The 21,065-nt window shown below is 41.3% G+C and overlaps 1 protein-coding gene across 2 annotated transcripts in view; it reads left to right on the top strand.

The window, feature by feature from the left end:
- The first annotated feature begins 6,346 nt into the window (after positions 1-6,346).
- The window catches only part of Zfyve16 (zinc finger FYVE-type containing 16), a 37,786-nt gene continuing 23,067 nt past the window's right edge, over positions 6,347-21,065 (top strand). Inside the window, exons 1-9 of one of the 2 annotated variants that reach the window (XM_010643009.3) lie at positions 6,347-6,442; positions 6,984-9,271; positions 10,327-10,423; positions 12,761-12,922; positions 14,358-14,500; positions 16,173-16,548; positions 18,068-18,190; positions 18,854-19,009; positions 19,654-19,878. In XM_010643009.3, coding sequence (XP_010641311.1) covers positions 6,373-6,442; positions 6,984-9,271; positions 10,327-10,423; positions 12,761-12,922; positions 14,358-14,500; positions 16,173-16,548; positions 18,068-18,190; positions 18,854-19,009; positions 19,654-19,878 — 3,640 coding nt within the window. In that variant the 5' untranslated portion in view covers positions 6,347-6,372. Of the gene's footprint in view, positions 6,443-6,983; positions 9,272-10,326; positions 10,424-10,516; positions 10,657-12,760; positions 12,923-14,357; positions 14,501-16,172; positions 16,549-18,067; positions 18,191-18,853; positions 19,010-19,653; positions 19,879-21,065 lie in introns of those variants that run through there. The other variant, XM_010643017.1, reaches the window with a different exon arrangement.

Below are 21,065 nucleotides of genomic sequence, written 5' to 3'. Positions count from 1 at the left end.
CTTCATTATTTACTTTCTTTGTCTCCTACATCCTCAGTCCTTTTTTGTTTTTTGTACCGGGGATCGAACAGGGGTCCTTGCACTTGCAAGGCAAGCGATGGAACCACTGAGCCAAATCTCCGTCCTGGTCACATTTTGTGACAGTGTGTAGCTAAGTTGTGGACTTGTCTTGACCTTGGGATCCTCCTTCCTCGGCCTCCTGACTAGCTGGAGCATTTTCTTAATTAAGTTGATAAGCTCTTATATTACGTACAGTTGAGAGTTGAATGGCTTGTTTTCCTTGTTTTTAAAATCCTCAAACCTAACTCTGTTGTTTTATTATACAAATAGTACATGAACAAGAATCTTTTGAAATAGTTACACTATAGATAAAGATAAATTCCCATTTAATTATTATACCTAATCATAGTGTTACTTACTATGATAACACTGCGGTTCATTTAGCTTTATGATTGAGGATAATCATATTTAAAAATTGTTGAGATCAAAACAATTTCTGTTCCCCTAAGGAAGCATAGTTACCATTTTGGAAATTAAAACTCAGCAAATTAAAAATGACGATCAACCCACTAAATACTGAGTGCATTTTTATATGTAAGCACATACTCAATTTAAAATAAACTGCCAAACTTTTTATTTAAAATTATTTTTTATTGGTGCATGTTTGTGATACATAATAAATTACATTCGTCTTGGGGAATTGTACCTATACATCCGGCATCTTGATCTTTTTCACTCCCTACCCCCCTCACCCGGTACCCTTCCTCTCCCGAGTCTGCCCCCAGTTCCTACCACCGCTCTTATTTTGCTCTTTCAACTATTTATGCATTGGGTCGCCTAGAGGAACCATGTGATATTTAATCTTCTGTGTCTGATTTATTTCAACTAGTATTTTGAAATTCACCCATTTTCCTACAAATATAAATACTTTTTAACTAAAAAAGAACTATATCTTACAAAACAAAATTTAAGAGTAAGGGCGGCATTGTTTCACATCTAGACAAATAGCTTTACTGTCTGGCTTTGTAAGAAATGGTTGAATTCTCCTTTTTGCTCTTCTGTTCAGCTAGGGCTGCTGGTGTGTTGAGGTTGGAGTGTGTAAGGAAACCCATCTTCATGTGGCTACATAGTGGGAAGAGCAGGTCCTGGGGACCTCAGCTGCCCTTGAGAGCATCCAGTCTGAGAAAGCTGATCCAGCGTTCTGAATTAACATGCTGTCTACACCTTTACACTGTTAGAAGCGTTGCCACCTTGAAAGCCCTTTGGGATATGTTCTGCCCAGATGCTATTGTTTGTCTAATGTTAGATCATAGTTGTATCATTTTATTTCATTTCATTTGTATTTTGATAGACAGTAGACACAAAGGCTACTTTTGGTGCCTGTGTAATTTTCTGTTGTGTCCCAATGTTGCTATTTAGATTTTTTTTAGCTAATGATTTGGTGAAATACCTTTGTATGCGTATTTTCAGTGGTTTTGAATTATTTTCTTAAATTTCCGAAAAGAATTACTAGAGCAAACATTAGGAATCTCTTTAAGACATACTGTCACATTGTTTTCAATGTAAGAAGTTGTATCAATCAGTTTATTTTCTGTTGTTTTGAGAAGCCTTTAAAAAAATCACATCCTTGCCAACATTGAGTAGTTTTATTAAAAAGCAAAAACTTTACCTTTCGACGTAGTAGACAACCATTGTGCATTGAACAGTTTTACATGATCTTACTAGATGTTACTGGTTTTTATTATCTTCTGTGTTTTAAGGAGACATGCTTTAAGGAAGAGAATAAAGTTATTTTTCCAGTTTACAAAAACATATGCTTGTTTGTAAAAGGAGGACAATATAAAGATGTACATGGGCCGGGGATTTAGCTCAGCGGTTCAGTGGCCTGCCTTGCAAGCGCAAGGACCCGAGTTCAATCCCCGGTACCAAAAAAAAAAAAAAAAAAAAAAAGATGTACAAGTACCTTTGAGAGACTTGCATACTCCTCAGGTATATAACATCATTAACAGTTTATTTTGTTCTTCCATGTTTTTCCCTGTGCCTTTCCTAATACTGTTGTTAACATTGCACTTATTCAGTGCGTAAAATTCATTGGATATTTTTCTGTAGAAGTATATGTCAGACTGGGCAGAGTTTTGTTGCTTTGACTTTGCTTTTGTGGGGCTGGGCAGGTGTTTTACCACTGAGCTCTCTCTGCAGCCCCAGAGTGGCTTTGTTAACATGGATTGTGATCTTTAGTCCACTCGTGCTGGGCTCCTCTCTGTTCTCCTAGGTGAGCTCATCTGTTGCAACCACATGTTGCCCGTTTCCAGGTCTGTACCTGTCTCAGTTTCTCTCCTGATTTCTAGCTCCTCTCCTGAGCTCCTTGGACCTCTCCTGCGTGTGCAGCCCCATCCCTTCTTTCTGGACCTCTCGTTTGAGTGTCACATCTCAGGATATCACTGTATTCTCTAATTTTCTAATCACCGTGCTTTGTTCATGTTTCCTCAGTTTTCCCCTAATAGGCCTTCTCTGTTCCCATACCCACATTCTGCTCCAGATTATCATATTATATAAACTTTCAAATCAAGTGGGTAAATACCTAGTAGCTTGGGAACTGGGTTGTATAGTAAGACTATTTCGTTTTATAAGAGACTGCCAGACCGTTTTCCAAAGTGCTAAACCATTTTGCATTCCCACCAGCAGTAAATAAGTTTTCTGTTGTTCATCATCCTGGCAGCTTTCGGTATTGTCATTTTGAGGGATTTTAGATATTCTAATAGGCGTGAAGTAGCTCCTTGTTTAATCTGCAGTTCCCCAAAGATAAGTGATTTGAGCATTTTTCATATTCTTGTTTGCCATCTCTGTTCCGGGGATATGTCTTTTCAGAACTTTCCTTTTTTTCTTCACCCATGCTCGGACTCAGACCCAGGGTCTAATGGAGTGCTCCTGGTGGAGGTCACCTCAGTCCCTTGTGCAGTTTGGGTTTCCTATTGTCGAATTTTAGTTCTTTCTAAATTTTGGATACAAGTCCTGTATTGTGCATATGTTTTGTGAATGTCTTACAGTCTGTGGCTTGTCTTCTTAGCCTCTCAACAGTGTCTTCACAGAGCAGTTGGTTACAATATTATATACCAGCTCTTTTGTCATGGTTTATGCCAGTGATGGCCAATCTTAGAGACAGCTCAAACTACAACCCCAAACCTATTTATTCATCACAAAGTGCCAGCACTGCAGTTAAACCTAAATATTGAAGTTTCAGTTTTAAAAAAAAACCTGTACATTAACATCTTTTGTCTTAAAAGAAAAATACAGTAACGTGTGCCATAGATTCACCACCACTGGTTTATGGTGTTGGTGTTGTATTGAAAACCTCATCACCAAACCTAAGGTTTTGTAGATTTTCTCCTGTTTTTTTTCAGAAGTTTTACAATTTTGCATTTTATGTTTAGATCTCATCCATTTTGAGTCGGTATATAAGGTATAAGGTCTGTATTGAGATTTATATTTTTTTACACAGGGATCCCAGCTTTTTTTTCAGCATCTCTTTTTTTTGTTGTGTTTTTGGGGAAGGGGGTTGAGACAGGGTCTCACTATGTAGTTGAGACTGACCTAGAACTCACTGTATAGTCCAGGCTGGTCTCGAACTCACAGTGATCCTCCTGCCTCAGCCTCCCAAGTTCTAGGATTACAGGTGTGAGCCACCATGCCCGGTTTAGCATCTCTTGTTGAAGGGACCACCTTTTCTTTATTAAAATGCATTAGCATCTTTGGGAAAGAGAAATTTACCTTATTTGATAGGTCTGCTTCTGGAGTCTTGCTTCACCATTTCTTTCTTTTCTCTGAAATATTCTGAAAATTTTATTCTGCTTCCTACATTGTCTCTTTTCGTACCTTCTTTTCTGGTGTCTGTGTTTTATGTGCTGTTGCATATGTGTGGTATAACTACAACTCAGTGGAAATGAAGGGCTGTGCTCCCCTGAATGAGGGTGCTGCGGCCTGCGTGGCGGAAGGGTTCTCGGAGTGAGAGGCAATGAACCCCGAATGAGATTTAAAGGAGAAGACAAAGACCACAGTAAAGTTTATTTGGCCAAGGCCAGGTGGAAACTCTTTGTCCTGATGAGACAAAAAGCTTGGCTTGATCCTCAGCGTCTTTATTTATGGTGTAGATAAGGAAACCAAAGGGGAGGCCTGATTGGAACAGAGAATGGCTAGGGTCTGCAGGAGACAAAGCTTGACGTTTCTTTGGTGAATGGGTGTGAAGGACGACAGGCCTTGCTCCACCACGCCCTCGGCGGGAGGAGGCCAGTTAGGCCTGGCTGTAGTGATCTACAGAGCGTCGCTCCCAGTGTGAGGGTGCCATGTCTTGTTGGCCAGAACACCCCTGAAGGGTACCTGTTGCTTCACATTCACTGCCTGCATTGTCACTGCTCCTTTGAAATGATCTTTTCTCACTGCCTGCTCTCTGTTTGGGGTTCAGTAGCTTCACCATAGTGTGTCTCAGTGTGCATTTTTCTTTCTTTTGTTTGGTATAATGTGTTAGCTGTGTCTTTTCATCAGTTCTGGAAAATGTGCATAGTCTTTCAAATACAGTTGTTGCTGCTCTCTGTTCTCCCTGGGGGACTCCATTCTTGTTCTGTTGCCCATGTCTTAACTTTTTCCTGTTTATTTCTTCATTTTGGGTAGTTTCTTCAGTAGGTCTCCAATTGGTTCCATTCTCTCTTGAGCTCTGATCTTTTTAACCTGTGTGTAAATCCCTGTTTCTGTCTTTCCTCCCTCTGCCCTCCCTCCCACCTCTTTTTCAGGCATGATTGGTTCTCTTAAATGCCTGTCATTTTTTGGTTGTCATTTGTCCCCTTTCCCTGTCCTCCACTCCAGGTAACCATTCAGTAATGTGTGTCTTTTCTTTGTACTTGCTTTTACACAGTTATATTGTTTTATTGTGTTTTTATAAAAATAACAGTTTGTAACAGATTGGAAGTCTAAACAAAGCAAAAACTCTAGTCATTTTCTCTAGACAGAATGAAGAACAGTGCTGTGGAGTTTTCCACCTTCTGGTTTAATGTAACCAGTCATTTTCTTTTATTGGTCATTTTACATGTCCATCTGTGCTTGAATTTCCTGCAGACATGCAGTTAGTTTTGCAATTTTGATTAGACTCAGGTCAGTGTAGGCAGGAATGTTTTCTGTGGTGGTGCTCTTAAATGTTTGTTTATGGGAAACCTGTCACTGGCTCAGCCAAGCTGACCTGCTCTGTGCTTCATTGAATGAAGCTCGTGTTGGCCTCACCCTCTGACAGCTTTAATTTCCTACTCCATTAATTGCATCAGGGATGATGAAGAAACAAGTTTTAAAATTTTTGCATCCCTTAGGGGCTAGGATTTAGCTCAGTGGTACCGCCCATGCCTCAAAGATACAAGGTTAGGAGTTCAATCCCCAGTACCAAGCAAAACAAAACAAACAAAAAAACAAAAAATTTTGGCATCCTTTAGCCATTATTAACAGGACGCTTATCCACCCTGGGCAACTTAGCAAGGGGTGGCGGGGACAGGGACACACACACACACACACACACACAGATCACAATTATTTTATAGCCTGGTGTGTTTTGTAAAGGGCAGGGCAGACCTTGCCTCATAATTAATAACTTTTAGACTTATAGGTTGGTGCCCTAGCAATCCTCTAATAAACAGTGTTTTGTTTTTTATTTTAGTGTCCTTACAGTCTCTTGGGTCTTTAAAATCTGATTGATTTATTTTCAGTCTTTTGTGGTCTTTGTTAGTTTGATATTCATTTGTCCTGTTGGGGCTGGTGAGAATCCTTTTAGCCTGGCTTCTTTGTCTTTTGGAGGTTATCCTATTCTCACTGAGAGATTGTTGTAGAGTGTCTCAGGCTAAAGGTTCATCCACTTTATTCTCCTTTTCATAAAAATTTGTTTTCTATGTAGTATTTTTATTTGTATGTAGTATGTTTTATATTATTTTACATGTGGTTGTTTTGTTTTGTTTTGTTTGGCACCGGGGATCAAACTTGGGTCCTTGGTGCTTGTGAGGCAGGAAGTGGAACCACTTAGCTAAATCCCTGGCCCTACATGTGGTATTTTTAAGTGTTTTAGCTTTTCATTGTGAATTCTTTGACCCATGAATTATTTAGATAAGTGCTTTGAGATCCATAATAGCTTGCGCATGGAAATGTTAAGAGTTTTCCATGCATAGTATTCTTCTGCCTAAATTGTAGACTACACAAATAAGTGCTATTAGATGTAATTTTTGTTTCATTTTCCTATGTTTCCTAGCATAGAATAATAGATGACACAACATTTATATTTTAGAGAATTAAGCACAATATACTTTTTATTTTCCAGACATACAAGAATTAAGTTCTAGCGGTAAGATGGACAGTTATTTTAAAGCAGCTGTCAGTGACTTGGACAAACTCCTTGATGACTTTGAACAGAACCCAGGTTTGCTGGTTTCCTCTTTTGCCTCTACCAGGATTTTTAAATGTCTGTAATTTACTTAATCTCAGGTATAGAGTGCTCTTGGAAAAATATGATTTCCATTTTGGTCACATTGTTATTGTCTGAAAAAAGTTCCCGTTTTGTTATATAAGACATATTAGTGTATTCTCATGCCAAATGGAGCAAGTAACCAGCAACAGAAGTCAGGGAACTAGAAGTGATACATGAGCATGCTAAAAGTAACTTGAAAGCAGGGCACAAGTTGAGTTTGAGAGGTGACATTTTCCTAGAGTAAAGGCAAGGAAACGGAGCAGAACAAAGAAGGTTGATTGTCAGCTCTTCTTTAGACTAGATTTATAGTATAACTGAGTCATAAATGGAATTCTACCATTTTATGACATCCATATTCAAGAGTAAAAAGCAGACAATCAGTACTATAAAGCCAAAAACAGTCTATTTAATTTAGAAGTCTTAGAAAATATACTGTCTTAATAATTTTTGATTTGAGTCTCTTGAATAACTTTGTGTCTCTGTTTTCAATTAGATGAACAAGATTATTGCCAAGGTGTTCAGAATGCATATGATTCTAACAACCGTTCAGTTCCTTCAGAGTTGGCTCCTTCACAGCCACCTTCACTGCTACCAAAGGACTGGCAATGTGCTAGTGGTTATGCCTCCTCAGAAACATGCTATGAAGCAAATGAGGTTTCCTTCAGTGAAAAAGCACTCCAGGGGCTAACTTCTCTACAAAATGAGAAAAATGTAACAGGACTGGATCTCCTTTCTTCCGTGGATGGTGGGACTTCAGATGGCAGCCAGCCTTTATACATGAGATGTAGTAAACCCGTCTGTGACCTGATAAGTGACATGGGTAGCTTGGTTCATGCAGCTAACAGTGAAGAAGATATTAAAAAATTACTGCCAGATGACTTCAAATCTAGTGCAGATTCTCTCACTGGATTGGGTTCCTCTGCAGTTTCAGATGGTGCCTCTGTCCCATCACCAGACCATGGGAATGGTCCTGTCACAGGACAGAGTGATATGCGCTCTGACTTACAGAACAGAGAAATTGGTGGTGCCAAAGAATCGGGTATAAAAGTAGAAACCACACTTTCAGATGCTTGTCAATATGATGGAACAGAAAATGTAAATGATGGAAAGATCTCTGGTCAGTCAGACCCAGTTGTGGACTCTAACATTACCTCTGTTTTGACTCAGCAGAGCTCCAGAGTTTGTGATTCCAAAGATAAACTACAACACAAACACCCACCGGGTGAATTACTAAAAGATGATGGCTGTTTGGTGAAACAGGAAATAGATTTGGTGAAAGAAGAAGTAGATATGATGGTTGCAGCTGTCACTGAATCTTTAAAAGAAGGAGGCAGTGCAAGTGCTTTGCCTTGCAAAAGTCTTCCAAAAAGTGAAAGTTTGTGCCTAAGTGACTCAGACTCAAGAGGTAAAAATTTCAAATTGCCTGACTTTTCCTCTCAGGAAGATAGAACTGCTGTGTTTATAAAACAGTCTGCAAAAGAAGACTCAAGAAATTTAGACCTTGAAGTTAATAATGATGCAATCCATGATTCCCCAACAGCTCTCCGTGTTTCCGGTGAAGATGCACCCTCCTCGTTGTCCTGTCTTCCAGTACCTGGCTCTTTGTGCAGCTCGTTCCTTGACAGTAAAGCACATGGTGATTGCTTACCTCAGGAACCCAAGGATCATATACAACATACAGGGGTGGTGCATGAAGAAGCGCAGAAGAGCGCTGTTCTAGACAGGGAGCCATTCAGGCAAACTGATCTTATGAAAGAGGGAAAATGCAAAAGTACACTTCTTCAGCCAGAACATGAGGAGACGGGAGAAGGAAAGGAAGAACCTGAGCAGACGGGAATCGGAGCTGAGGCTTTGGGTGCCCCTGGTCCCACCGGTTCCTCCACAGCTGCAGGGCCCCAGCTGGAGCTCTTGGGTGCTGATGCCCCAGGCTGTCAGGCTGGTTGTACGGGTCTCACTTTCGTAGGCAGTGACATGGACGGGCATGACTTAGACTACTTCAATATTGACGAAGGCATGAAGAGCGGCTCACTCGTTAGTGATGCTGAGCTGGATGCCTTCTTGACAGAACAGTACCTTCAGACCTCTAACTTAACGTCTTTTGAAGAAAATGTAAATGACTCAAAATCTCCTATGAATCAGATAGATATGAAAGGCCTCAGTGCTGGAAATGTGGACGATATTTATTTCAAAGCTGAAGCAGGAGCCACCGGGGAAAGTGATGGTATTAAAATGATTTGTGAAACAAGTGATAAACAAAATACAATAGAAAACAGTGTCCTTTGTGCACAGGAAAGAAGCACAGTTCCCATTGAACCAGGGTCCCTTAGCTGCACACCTGAGATGCCGAGTGAGCTACCGGTCTCTGATGTTAGCAGCCGGCCTGTGCCTGTTGGAGGGGCTAGACCCAAGCAGCTCATTAACCTTGCGTCACGAGCAAGGGTTTCAGACGAACAGAGTCAGCCAGATGTTCCAAGTGCTCCAGAAGGTGGACCCTGCTTAGCAGATGCCGTCATGCCACCTCCGTGTCCTCCCAACTCTACAGCTGATGCTCAGGCCAGCTTCAACTCTAACTACATTGATATAGAAAGCAATTTTGAAGGCAGGTCCAGCCTTCCAACTGCAAATGAAGATTTGCTGCCTGAAAACACTTGCAAAGAAGGCTTGGTTTTGGGTCAGAAACAGCCTAACTGGGTTCCTGATTCAGAAGCTCCAAACTGTATGAATTGCCAGGTCAAATTTACTTTTACAAAACGGCGACACCACTGCCGAGCATGTGGGAAAGTGAGTTACAGAAATCTTCATCTTTTCTTCTGGGTGCTAAGAGTCAGGCCCAGGGCTTCACATGACTATAGTGCACAAGTACTCCACGCCTGAGGTCTGTCCTCAGCCCAGTGCTTTTTATTCTGTAAGGCTTTTTTAATGAAATCTAGTGACAGGAAAGGCTGATAAACAAGGCTACGTGATTGTGTCTAAAGTCATTGCTTTTCACCTCATAGTCATCAGTAAAGGACGCCCACTTCGCAAATTACCTGATCACTGAGTAAATGTCCTGTTATCACGGGTATCATCTGTGAGGCACACTTCTGCTCTGTGAGCGCTAAGAATGCCATCCTTATCTCTAATACTGGCACAGCACACGCTGTGAACTCAGTGCCTTGTCCTTGTCTTTGAACAACTAGTTTAAGGGCACTCTGGGAAAACACTGAGCAGTGGGTGGAGCCAGCCTGGCATTCCACGCCTTGAAGCATTCCGCAGTGCAGAGGCTGTAACTAAGGAAAGGGCCCAAGGAATAGGATGCACTTTCTGTTTAGCGGTTTTCACTAAGGTATTGGCTACTGATCATCCTTCTCATCTTTAGCAAAACAATAATCTACTTGTAAAGGCTCTAAGTAAGAACTACAGAAAACTTTATTAAACTTATACACTGGAAGTTTTTATTCTCTTTTTACTGAACAGAATTAAAGAAATTGTTATCAGATACAAATTACAGAATCACATTTAAATTAAAAAATCATTTAAGACTTTTACTTAGGATGGTGATTGGAAAAATAAGATGGTGCCTTGGCTCACAAACTTAATTTGTTCCACGACTAGGAAAGATGGCCATGTGTGTGTTTATGTGGGGAAGATGGCTAGTCTTGTTCATCACCTGATGCAAAGTTTTGCCAAATGCTTCTGTTTGAGAACCAGATTGTTTGCAAACAAAAGTGTTTGCAAACAGAGGCTCCACTGTAAATCATCAAGAATGGGCTTTGGTTAAAAAGGTTTGGGGTCTCAAGTATGTTTCAAGTAGGATGCTTGAAACAAACAAAAATTTGGTATTTCATTCTCTGTAGGTATTTTGTGGTGTCTGTTGTAACAGAAAGTGTAAGCTGCCATATCTAGAAAAGGAAGCGAGAGTGTGTGTAATCTGCTATGAGACGATTAACAGAGGTGAGTATTCACTTGCCTGTTTTCATCCCGTAATTGAATATGTCTTACAAACGACTGGATTGTGACAAAGATGAACTTCTCTATTTCCTCAAGGCAAGGACCTAGTGTTGACTTATCTGGCTTAGGTGGGACCCAAGGCTTGGTTTCTCTTCTTTTTGTTCCACTCTCACAATTAACACTACCAGTCTGCAAAGGAAGCATTCAGTTTCTGGAGTGGCAGTGCATTACCTTTTAACAGGTACCAAGTCCTTCCTGCTGCATCTCGTCTGCCTGTCTGTTTCTGTCATTGTCACCATCGTCACTATGAGCTAAGCATTTATGGTATCCCCACCAGTAACAGTACTCAGTGTTGTATATCGATGGCACGAGGCGAGATGTTAGTTCCACCCTTTAGAATTTCCTAGACTGAGAGAAGATCAGCTGTTGTCGTCTGGTTCTGTAAGCTCATGGGCCTGCCGCCTTGCTGCACACGTCTGTCTGCTATGTCCCTCCTCACTGCTAGTGTCCTGTGTCACGTCCATCGTGTCTAGCTTCCATTGTCAGCCGTAGTCCTGGGGTCTTTGCCTTCTCACAGACTGTGCACGTGTTTGTGTTATGTTGTATTGTCCCCTAAATATGTTCTTTTAAGTACTTCTTACACCTTCAAAGGTTTGTTGACAGTTAATCCCCAGAAAATATTACGTGGGATTTTTCTTTTTTAAACAGACTTGTGCATTATCTCAGGCACTTCTTCCTGCTAGTCAGCAGAACGCATACATGGTAATAATCTGGTTTTTTTCTTTTGAATGAAGATAAATTTTTTATATCAGTTATCCAGAAATTTCTGACGTGAGTGTGTTAGGCTGAGGTGAGCTGCTTTCCTCTCTGGTGTTGATGCGTGCTCCAGAAGATGACAGTGTAAATCATTTTGTTTCTCTGGTGTTGCTCAAGAACAGGTTAGGTTAACAGCTTCTCTGTGTTCCGTTTGTTCTTAATCTGGTTCAGTAGCCTCAAAAGTGACTCCTGCTATACGTTAGCCAAGGCAATATGTGTGAATTCAGGAATTTTAGAGCTAGCACCCACATAATTCTCTCCCCTGATCAAAAAATGAAGATAGAGATTTTATGTATTATTTGAATTTACAGGTCAGATTTTTGGAGAGCATTAAGACATAGTCTGACCATAAGGTCCAAGAGGGGAGGAGGCATAGTCATTAAAGACATTCGGTATACTGATACCACACTTTGGTTTATTTAGGACTTGTGGAATGAGTTTATTTAGTTACAGTATTTGCTCTGTTTACTCAGTTTTGTTGTAGGCTAAAGTTTTGTTTATGGGACTATTTGTAGTTAATTTCTGTTGGTTGAAAATGGACTGAATAGTGTTGTGTGATGAGAAAGGTGACTCCAGGGCTGTGAGATACAGTGGAGGGACGGCAGGGAAGATTGCCGCAAAGAAGTGCAGGTGAGGAGACGCGAGTTTTAAGGAACTGTGCACGTGAGTACCGTTAGGTGGACTGGGCGAGCTGGAGATGACTGGAACCCAGATGGAGGGCATGTGGGTCCCTTGGTGCCTTCCCTGCATGTGCTGTCCCTGCTCCTGAAGCTTGTGGATGGAGAGGTGCTCAGATAGTGCGGAAGGCCTGGAAGGAAGCTTAACCTGCAAGAGGCCGGTGCCAGACGTGTGGCCCTGGTGGGAAGGCAGCGGCGCAGGGCTCCGTGGGAGCAGTGAAGGCAGTGAAGGTACACAGGTGCCTGTCAGGAGCCCTCAGCGGGGCAGGCGCTCCACAGAGATGTTTTAGGGCTGGGTTGAGCAAGTGGGGTTGTAAAGAAGAGGTCAGCCAGCACTGGGATGGAGCAGGAGACAGGGATGCAGGTCATCTTGGTCTCATGGACTGTTTTAACAACTTTTCACTCCCCTTAGGAAGCCATTCGAAGATTTTCTTCTCTTTCTTTTTTCCGGTGCTGGGTCTCCTGTGCGCTAGGCCAGCGCCCTCCCTCTGAGCTGTGTCCCCACCCCCGCTAAAGGATTTGAAACTGAGCACCCGCAAGACAGTGATTTGTGTCTGAAAGACCCTCTGCGCCATGCAGGAAGCAGACCTTCAGGGTCTGCAGCAGAAGCACATGTCATACACCGCGTCCTGTTCTGTAGTGGCCTAGAGCGCCAAGTGTTCCTGGAAATGACACGTGGTGGCCGTCAGAGCCCCGCACTGCCAGCCACTGTCAGTGCCGAGCTAGTCACTCAGACAGTGTCTGTGCCACATGCCAGTTCTGGTTCCTGTAAGATCCAGTATTTGTCACAGTTTGCCTTCAAGGTCAACGCCATCTGAGATTCTGATGCTGCTCTTCCCCTGTCTAGCTCAGGCCTTCGAAAGGATGATGAGCCCCACCGGCTCTGGTCCTCAGGCTCATCACCCTGGCGACTCTGCCACTGGCCCGCCCCTGCAGGAGACCCAGCCAACCAGTGTGCCTTCACCGACAGCTTTGCCCACCTCGGCTCTGAGACAGCCCAGCGCTGAAGGTAACAGGAAACAGGTAGTGCGTGTACATAGAAAGCGCCTGGGATTGTCAGGGACCAGGCAGGGCAGAGAAAGCAGCCTGAGACTCGGGAGGAGTTGGTGCCGGGCATCAGTGCATGTGTGTCAGAGGCAAGAGGAGCCCGAGAGTGTGCTCAGGTGCCCAGAGGTGAGTGACAGAGGAGCAGCACCGTCCCTGGGGTAGAGCCTGGAAGGGCAGAGGGAGGATGCTTGAGCTTGGCCCTCAGGCCTGGGAGCAGGAGTGGGGGCATCTCAAGGCCAAAGCTGTGGCCAGTGCTGGAGCCATCCAGGGATTGAACGCAAGAAGGTGTCATGGTGGTGCTGGGAGTGCGCATGTGTCCTGCAGTGCCTGCTGCAGGGTACTGGCGGGCAGGGCCTGACCAAGGGCAGCAGCCGGTGGAGGGTCGGCACCCACCCTTCCTGGGCTCAGAGCAGTGTGTAGAGGGTGCATGAGGGTTTTAGAACATACCCTTCCTGTGCTTTGAAAACTTGTTTTATTTCTTTTAATTTTTGTATTGACTTATTTTTAATCTGTTTTAGCACAGTAGTAAAATGTGCTTTAATTCTAAATACTTTTAAATCTTTGTGTTATATGGTAGTTTTTTGTTTTCTTTTTAAACAAGTGCTTCTCATTTAGAAATTTGAGTAAAGCCATTTAAACATCATCTGGGGACTGAAGACTGTAGTGTGCTAGAAAATAATGATAAATATCAGCTATAAGGTAGATTTGGGCCCCCTGGCAATTATTTTGGACTTTATCACTTAGTAACTAATTTCATTGTAGATGAAATAAGGAATTCAACATACATGGTTGTGTATTATAGCCCTAAAAGGTGAATTATTTTGTGTCTAAAAAGTGTATCAACAACCTAAATTAATTTATAAAAATGTTACAAATGCAGGAAAGATACCTTATTTCATATGTATAAGGCTTTGTATCCACATTGTAAGAACAGAACTAGTATCACTTCTCTGTTAAATAAATCACCTCTTGAATGTACACACGATCCTGTTTCCTTTCTCAGACTTTTTCTCCAGTGTTTTTGTTTATCCAGTGTTCTCATGTCTGCTTTTCAGCCTGTGCCTTAGTCCTAACTTTTATTCAGTCCTCAGTCCTTGGTCCCCTCTCAGCCTCTGTGGTGTAGGCTTAAGGTCTCCCCAGGTCTTCTGGTGCAGTCCTGGTAGAGGATGGGGTCCCAGCCACACCTGGCCAGCATACTTCCTGTGCGTGAAACTCACAGAAAAAGGCTCTGCTCAGTATGACAGATCATGAAAAGCCTTTTCTCTGGGCCTTTGAGTCTGAGAATGCAGGTCTTACCAGTGGCTAGACAAACACTCTTGAAGACATGTCCTGGCCATTGAGCATCCCATTGGTACAGTGCAGCCGCACAGAAATGATTTACTGTCCCCTGATTCTAGGACTGGGCTCCAGAGAACAGAAGAGAGTGTGGTTTGCAGATGGCATCCTGCCAAATGGTGAAGTTGCAGACACAACCAAGCTGTCATTTGGAAGTAAAAGATGCTCTGAAGACTGCAGTCCTCCCTCACCGGCTGTGCCCATGGTAGGTAGGGAACAGCAGTCACTCATCAGTGACATAAAATCGTGTTTGTGGACGGCCCCTCAGTGATCATCAGTGACCTATCTTGGAATGCTGTGGGTCTCCTGACGTAGGAAACATGCAGGCAGACCTTGCATTGTGCTCTGCGGACGCTGTGTTGGTTACCGAATGAAGGAGGCTGCGGCAACCCTGCACAGAAGGTCCTCTGGCACCGGTTTCCCAAGTCTGAGGATTGTTAGTGTTGTGTAATTAGTGTGTGCAGATGTAAAGCTACTGCACACTTAACACACTTGGTAGAGCGTAACGACCTCTGTATGCACCGGGGACTGAGCCTCACTGCAGCGATCGGGACTGAACCCACAGTGTCCCTGAGGAGTGTGTTATGGATTAGTGAGTGTTATTTTAGATTTCACCTTTTCCTTTCATATTAGTTTAAGGCAATGATTTTCAAACTTTTTTGTCTCAGGATTCCTTTATATTCTTCTAAGAGATAATGAAGACTTCTAAGAACTAAAAGTTATGTGGATTTTACCTGTTGATGATTACTGTATATTTAAAATTAAAATTGACAAAATTAAAAACATGTAACTTAAAAATAATAAATCTATAACATTAGTAGAAATAATGTTTTTAGGAAAAATAATATTTTTAAAACCAAACAGTTTAATAAGAATTACATTATTGTATGCTTTTGTAATTTTGTTCCTTTTTTTGTGATGTTGGGGATTAAACCGAGGGCCACAAGCATACCAGACAAGCACTTTACCACGGAGGTATACCCTGACCCTTGTAGATTTCTTTAACGTGTAACTTAGTAGAAGACAGTCTCACATTGGCTTCTCCATTGAGTGCTTTGGTATGTTGTTTGTATTCTATGAAGACAATCCTAGGGTCTCATAGGTTCCCTGAGAAGATCCTGGGGACCCAGAGATCTCTGGACCATATTTCAAGAGCCCCTGCTGTAGAGAAGTGTAACTGAGGTGTAGTAACTTAGACTAGTAGTGATTTGAGTTTTTGTCAGACATTCAGAAAAGTATCTGGTGGGTATAGTCATGCTTGTATTTGTGCAAATGTGCTAGGTTTAAACAGAAGATGCACCATACATGGCATTTGTACATGGGAGTTCCTGAGCCAGTATGTTCCTTACCTAGCTGCCACTCGCGTCACCAGTTCAGCAGGATGAAAGTTCTAAACAGGCTAGTAGATACCACTTGAGCTCACGAGTGCTTTTCATCTAACATTGGTTCTGGCTAGTTACTGACGCGTACTTGGTCGGTACTTATTGTAGGTGGTTGCTGCTCCTGTTCGATGTATCTGTTCCTAGCCGCTTCCCTCCCTACCCGTCATGGATGAGGAGGGCCTTGAGTTGAACTGAGTTGTTCACTGTGTTCAGAACAGGGCCCCCAGCATCTTGCTCTTTTCAAGTGTATGATACTACAGTCAGTAATGCCTTCCTGAGTATGCAGTAGAGCAAACCCTGTGCTCCTTAATGCCATTGACTCGGGAACTCAGAGCACCAAGATGGTACTGTTTCTTGGGAAATATGACTGTAAAATTTATGAGCCCATTCTGGTTTTTAAATACTCTGATTAAAAAGATACACTTGCTACTGAGATGAACATTGTGATTGAACAGATAGCATGAACTTATTTAATATTTTTTCCGTATTTTACAGGTGATAGACACAGTGGATCCTGCCTGTTCTGCCACTGTGGAGAAACCAAACAGTAAGCTAGGAGACAGTTCAAGAAACGAGAGCACTGGGAGTCTTATTTGCCACGCGCCATCTGTGGAAAAACTGCCGGCGAACACAGGAACTGATGAGTTACCTACTGCTTCTCTTTCCCTGGATGATGATATTTTTGCAGAAATTGAGGCACCATCCGATTCTCTGGATGTCACAGTTAACAGCATTTTACCCGTGGCTGGTGTTTCAGATTATGGGTTACTGTGTCATGTTGACAGGCACATTAGCAGGAAGATCAGTCTCTTACCTGACGATGAGCATGGTTTGCCCCCACTTCTGTGTGCTTCTGGAGGACAGGGATCAGGTAGGAGAGCAGCTATTTTAAATTTAAAGAGAATGCTTTTAGAAAGAAGGTACTGATGAATTTTTTGACTGCAAAGCATTTTTTTATAGCTTAGACGAATTTGGGTTGTGTGTGTGTGTGTGTGGACACTATGTAGTTCAGACTGACCTGAAACTTACTATTAGCCCAGGCTGGTCCCGAACTCTCAAAGTTCCTCCTGCCTCAGCCTCCTGAGTGCTGGGATTACAAGTGAGCGCCACCATGCCCAGCTCAGACAATTTTTTATAACATTATTTGAAAAAAAGTTGTTAAGTAAAAGTAAATTCTAAAGAATTTGAACTTTTGTGATTTATCAAAGTTGTGTCCCTAATTTAGAATGAGTCAAAATCCAATACAGTAGGAAACTCAGACTTTCAGAAATGTTCCTACTATATTAGCATTTTGACTCTGTGTCTTTTTCCTAAAGAAGACAAATACCCAAAGAAAAAGAATATTGACAAAACCAGGAATTTTAGCCAGGCATGGCAGTACACACCTATAATCCAGCGCTCTGGAAGGCTGAAGCAGGAAGATTGCAGGTTCAGGCCCAGCCTGGACAACTTGGCAAGACTCTGTCTCAAAATATAAAATAAAAAAGTTCTGGGCCCGAGGATTTAGCTCAATGGTTCCAGCACCTGCCCTGTGAGCTCAAGGTCCCGAGTTCGATCCCTGGTACCAAAAACAAACAAAAAAATAAATAAATAAAATAAAAGCTCTGGGGATGCAGCTCTGTGTGAAGGCCCTGGATCCAGTTGCCAGTACCACAAAAAAGGGGGGGATTTTTGTTCCTCATGATCACTAAGTTCTTTAAGCTGGAGATTGTGTGGCCCGCTCTCACCCAGAGTGTCCTGGGAGAGACACCTGCCACCTTGGCCTTCCACTGGTCCTGATGCAGGGCCCGGGGCCCTCCGCGTAGTCGTTAATGTAGGGAGTCATTGGTGCTTAGGGTCTCTGTTCTGTCCTGAGGAGCAGTTCAGCAGCACAGCTTCCTGACCAAGGTTTGTGAAGCTTTGATTTTTGCATATTGGTTGCCATGCTTTTGTTTTTTGTAGTTTTATTTGTTGCATCTGTCACTGACATAGACAGGTAGAAACCAGCAGCGAGCATATCTTGGGTTTAGGTTGTCTCAGACTTGTAAATTTCAGAAGGCAGAATTGGTGTGACCAACAAAGTAGAATCCACTTCTGACAAAAATATTTTAAAGCTTTGAAAGTGTTAAAATTTTATAATTGTGCTACTTAATCAGTGTGTTTTGTGTACATGCCATCTACAGTATAATATGTCAAATTCATGTTTTACAGTATTAAAATCTATTCTGGATAGGAAAGTAAAAAATGAGTGTATAACAGTTATACAGGACGTTAGTTGATTTTACGAAGCCTGGTTGCTTCGGTTTTTTGAACTTGATCGAGTCTTTGGTAGCCACACACGTGTGGGTTTGTTTCATTGTATGCATACACAGCTCGATATTGGTCTTGATTAGCATTTTACTTCTGTTTAGCGCCTGTGGTAGAAGAGCATCCATCTCCTGAGCAGATCAGTTCGCTGCTTCAGAGTGAAGGATCTCCTCCTGCCACCTTTGTCTTAAACGCGAATCTGCTTGTGAATGTCAGATTAATATTTTGTAAGTAATGATTTGTCTTTCTTCTCTTAATTACTAAGCAGGATTTCTAAAGTACTTATATCTTCAAATCAGATTTTGACTGAAAGATAAGGGGAAATAAGCAAAATTTGATGCTGGCTTTTTGGCCAAATAAACTGCACAATAATTTCTCAGGTGTGCATCCAGTGGAGCTTGCCGTGAGTTTACAGATTCTCAGCAGCATCCTAGCTCAGATCATGGGCTCACAGCTGAGGAATATGTCATGGGTATTGTGTGATTGACTACTTCCTATAGCTAAATTGAACTTTGGTAAATGAGATAAGCAACAATCATGACTTACTTAGCAGTAATAAAAACAGTGAGTGTGGTGTAATTGAAAGTAAGGAAACAATCCCTTCTACTCAGTGATGTGTGTACAAACTCTGCCTTTGCTAAGAAAATAATGTAATTTTTGACACACTGCATTTGGTGTGTTACTGCTTTTTTTTTTTTAGTACTGTTATTTCACTCCGTAAGATAGTCCTTTTTATTTTCTTAGGTGAATCTTACACAGTTCAATTTAAGGTTTTTATGAAGAGAATTTAGGGAAAGTAAGGGTTTGAAAAGTGCTTTATGAAGAAATGGTGTTTAGTTTCTTCAATTAACAGAAGTTGGCATTTATAAGTGTATGCTTTTATTGCTCAGATTCGTCAGATAAATACTGGTACTTCTCAACCAATGGATTGCATGGCCTTGGACAGGCAGAGATTATTATTCTGTTGTTGTGTTTGCCAAATGAAGACACAGTCCCCAAGGACATCTTCCGGCTGTTCCTCACCATATACAGGGATGCGCTCAGAGGTACAGCTCTGGCTTCGAACTGTCCAGGGGAAGAAGGGGTGGATCAGTGAAGGCACCTGTGGTCTGGTCTGCCACCTTGCAGATTCACTTTGTGAACAGAATTCTGATTGCTTAAAAGAGGTTATTCATCATTTTTAGTGTCCTTTTAAACTAGCATTTTATGTAATTAGTGATTATACAGATTTTTTTAATTTTAAAAAAGAAATATATATATATTTAATGCCTTAATTTTAAAATATATCTATGTACTGTTCTTACCGTCTGTACCATATTGGGCACATGATAAATTTTCTTTTTCTTTTTCTTTCTTTTTTTTTTGGTACCAGGGATCAAAATCGGGTCCTTATGTTTGCAAGGCAGATGCCAGAACCACTAAGCTAAATTCTTGGCAATGATAAATTTTCTTATGATCATGCAGGAAGGAGAAAAAATTTAAGGCATCTGTGGTTGAAAACATTTTCAAAGTTTTGTTCCCAGTCCCCAGTATCCAGCAGTAACTGTAATTCTGCACACAGAATGTATTAAATAGATGCGTCTTTGAAATAGAAATAAGAAAATAAAATGGTGCAATGCTTTTGGTTTACACTGGGACATCTGAAATATAATAAAAGAACTTAAAGTCTTTTTATTAACCTTATTTCCAGGAAAATACATAGAAAACTTGGACAGTGTTACCTTTACTGAGAGTTTTCTCAACAGCAAGGATCATGGAGGAGTCCTATTTATTACACCTACTGTTCAGAAACTGGATGATCTCCCATTGCCCAGCAGCCCTTTTCTGTGTGGAATTCTTATCCAGAAGCTGGAAATTCCTTGGGCAAAGGTTTTTCCTATACGTTTAATGTTGAGATTAGGTGTGGAATATAAAGGTAAGTTGTAGAATAATAAGTTAGATTACATATTTCAAGTCTACTGAAGGTAAAGTAAGAATGTTAGGGAAATTATTAAAATTTTACCAGATTAACTGAACTACTTTCATTTGGTATACTTTTGTTTTTTCTTGACTACTGGGGAATTGACCTCAAGGTCACCACACCACCGAGCTGTGCCTCTTTAATTTTTTTGACACAGGGTCCCACTGAGTTGCCAGGCAGGACTTGAACTTATGGTGCTCTGGCCTCAGCCTCCCAACCTCTGTACTACTGCATTAGTCTAGACCTCATTATGTTACAAAATGTCTAGATGTTCATAAACTATAGTAATGTAGTCTTAAGTATTTTTTAATTTCTAAACAAAACAGCATTTTGACAGTATCACTTTGTTAATGTTTTCTTAAAACATATTTCTGAGAGTTTATGATGCCTGTGTATACAGAAGGTAAATTATTTTCCCGTTCTCTTTGTCATAAAACTAAACACAAACTTTTTGGATGATTAGTGGTATTGAATTCACCTGCTGACTATGCTCAGGCATCAGCTGTTTTTCGAGAAGGCAGTACAGTATCTGAAAATAATGGCTCTGCCATTTTCCTAACCTTTTAAGTTCCTCATTTTCATTGTTATGTTTAGCTAGCTGAAGTAATGTAGACTGTATCATTTGTCATATGAATCTATCTATCTACTTTTGTCACCACTGGAGATTTTAAGTTGTTGTGAGTGTCCAGGTTTTGTCAATGGTTATTTCAAATTCATTTCTAGTCTTGTTTTGGAATTCCTACATACATTTATCCCTGGGTTTTAAAAGAAATAATATGTATTGCCTGTGCAATACATAAGATATAAAAATGATTATGATTTCAGAGTGGGCAGTTTAAGTGAAAGGATTAAGCCCCTCTACTTGTCAAATTTTATTAAAATATGTGTTTTGTGGATAGGAGTTCCTTACCATTTAGCATTTAAGGACATGATTTTATTAACTTGTGTAAAAATGACACCCCAGGTTTTGCTCTGTGCAAACCAAAGAGATTAAAATATTTTAAATATTTTATTCTATGGTTCCTCCATTCACCCTAATATTTGTTCTTGGTAATAGTATTTGAAGGCTATTTATTAAGTGCAGTGTTTGTGGAAGATTTTGGCAAATACGCTATCCAGTCTTACATCATATGGGACACGTG

This window comes from Fukomys damarensis, unplaced genomic scaffold (genome assembly GCF_012274545.1).
Source record: "Fukomys damarensis isolate Sample0158 unplaced genomic scaffold, DMR_v1.0_HiC HiC_scaffold_3, whole genome shotgun sequence".
NCBI lineage: Eukaryota > Metazoa > Chordata > Mammalia > Rodentia > Bathyergidae > Fukomys > Fukomys damarensis.
The sequence above is the reverse complement of the archived record's forward strand: the minus strand, read 5'-3'. Positions and strand labels throughout refer to the sequence as shown.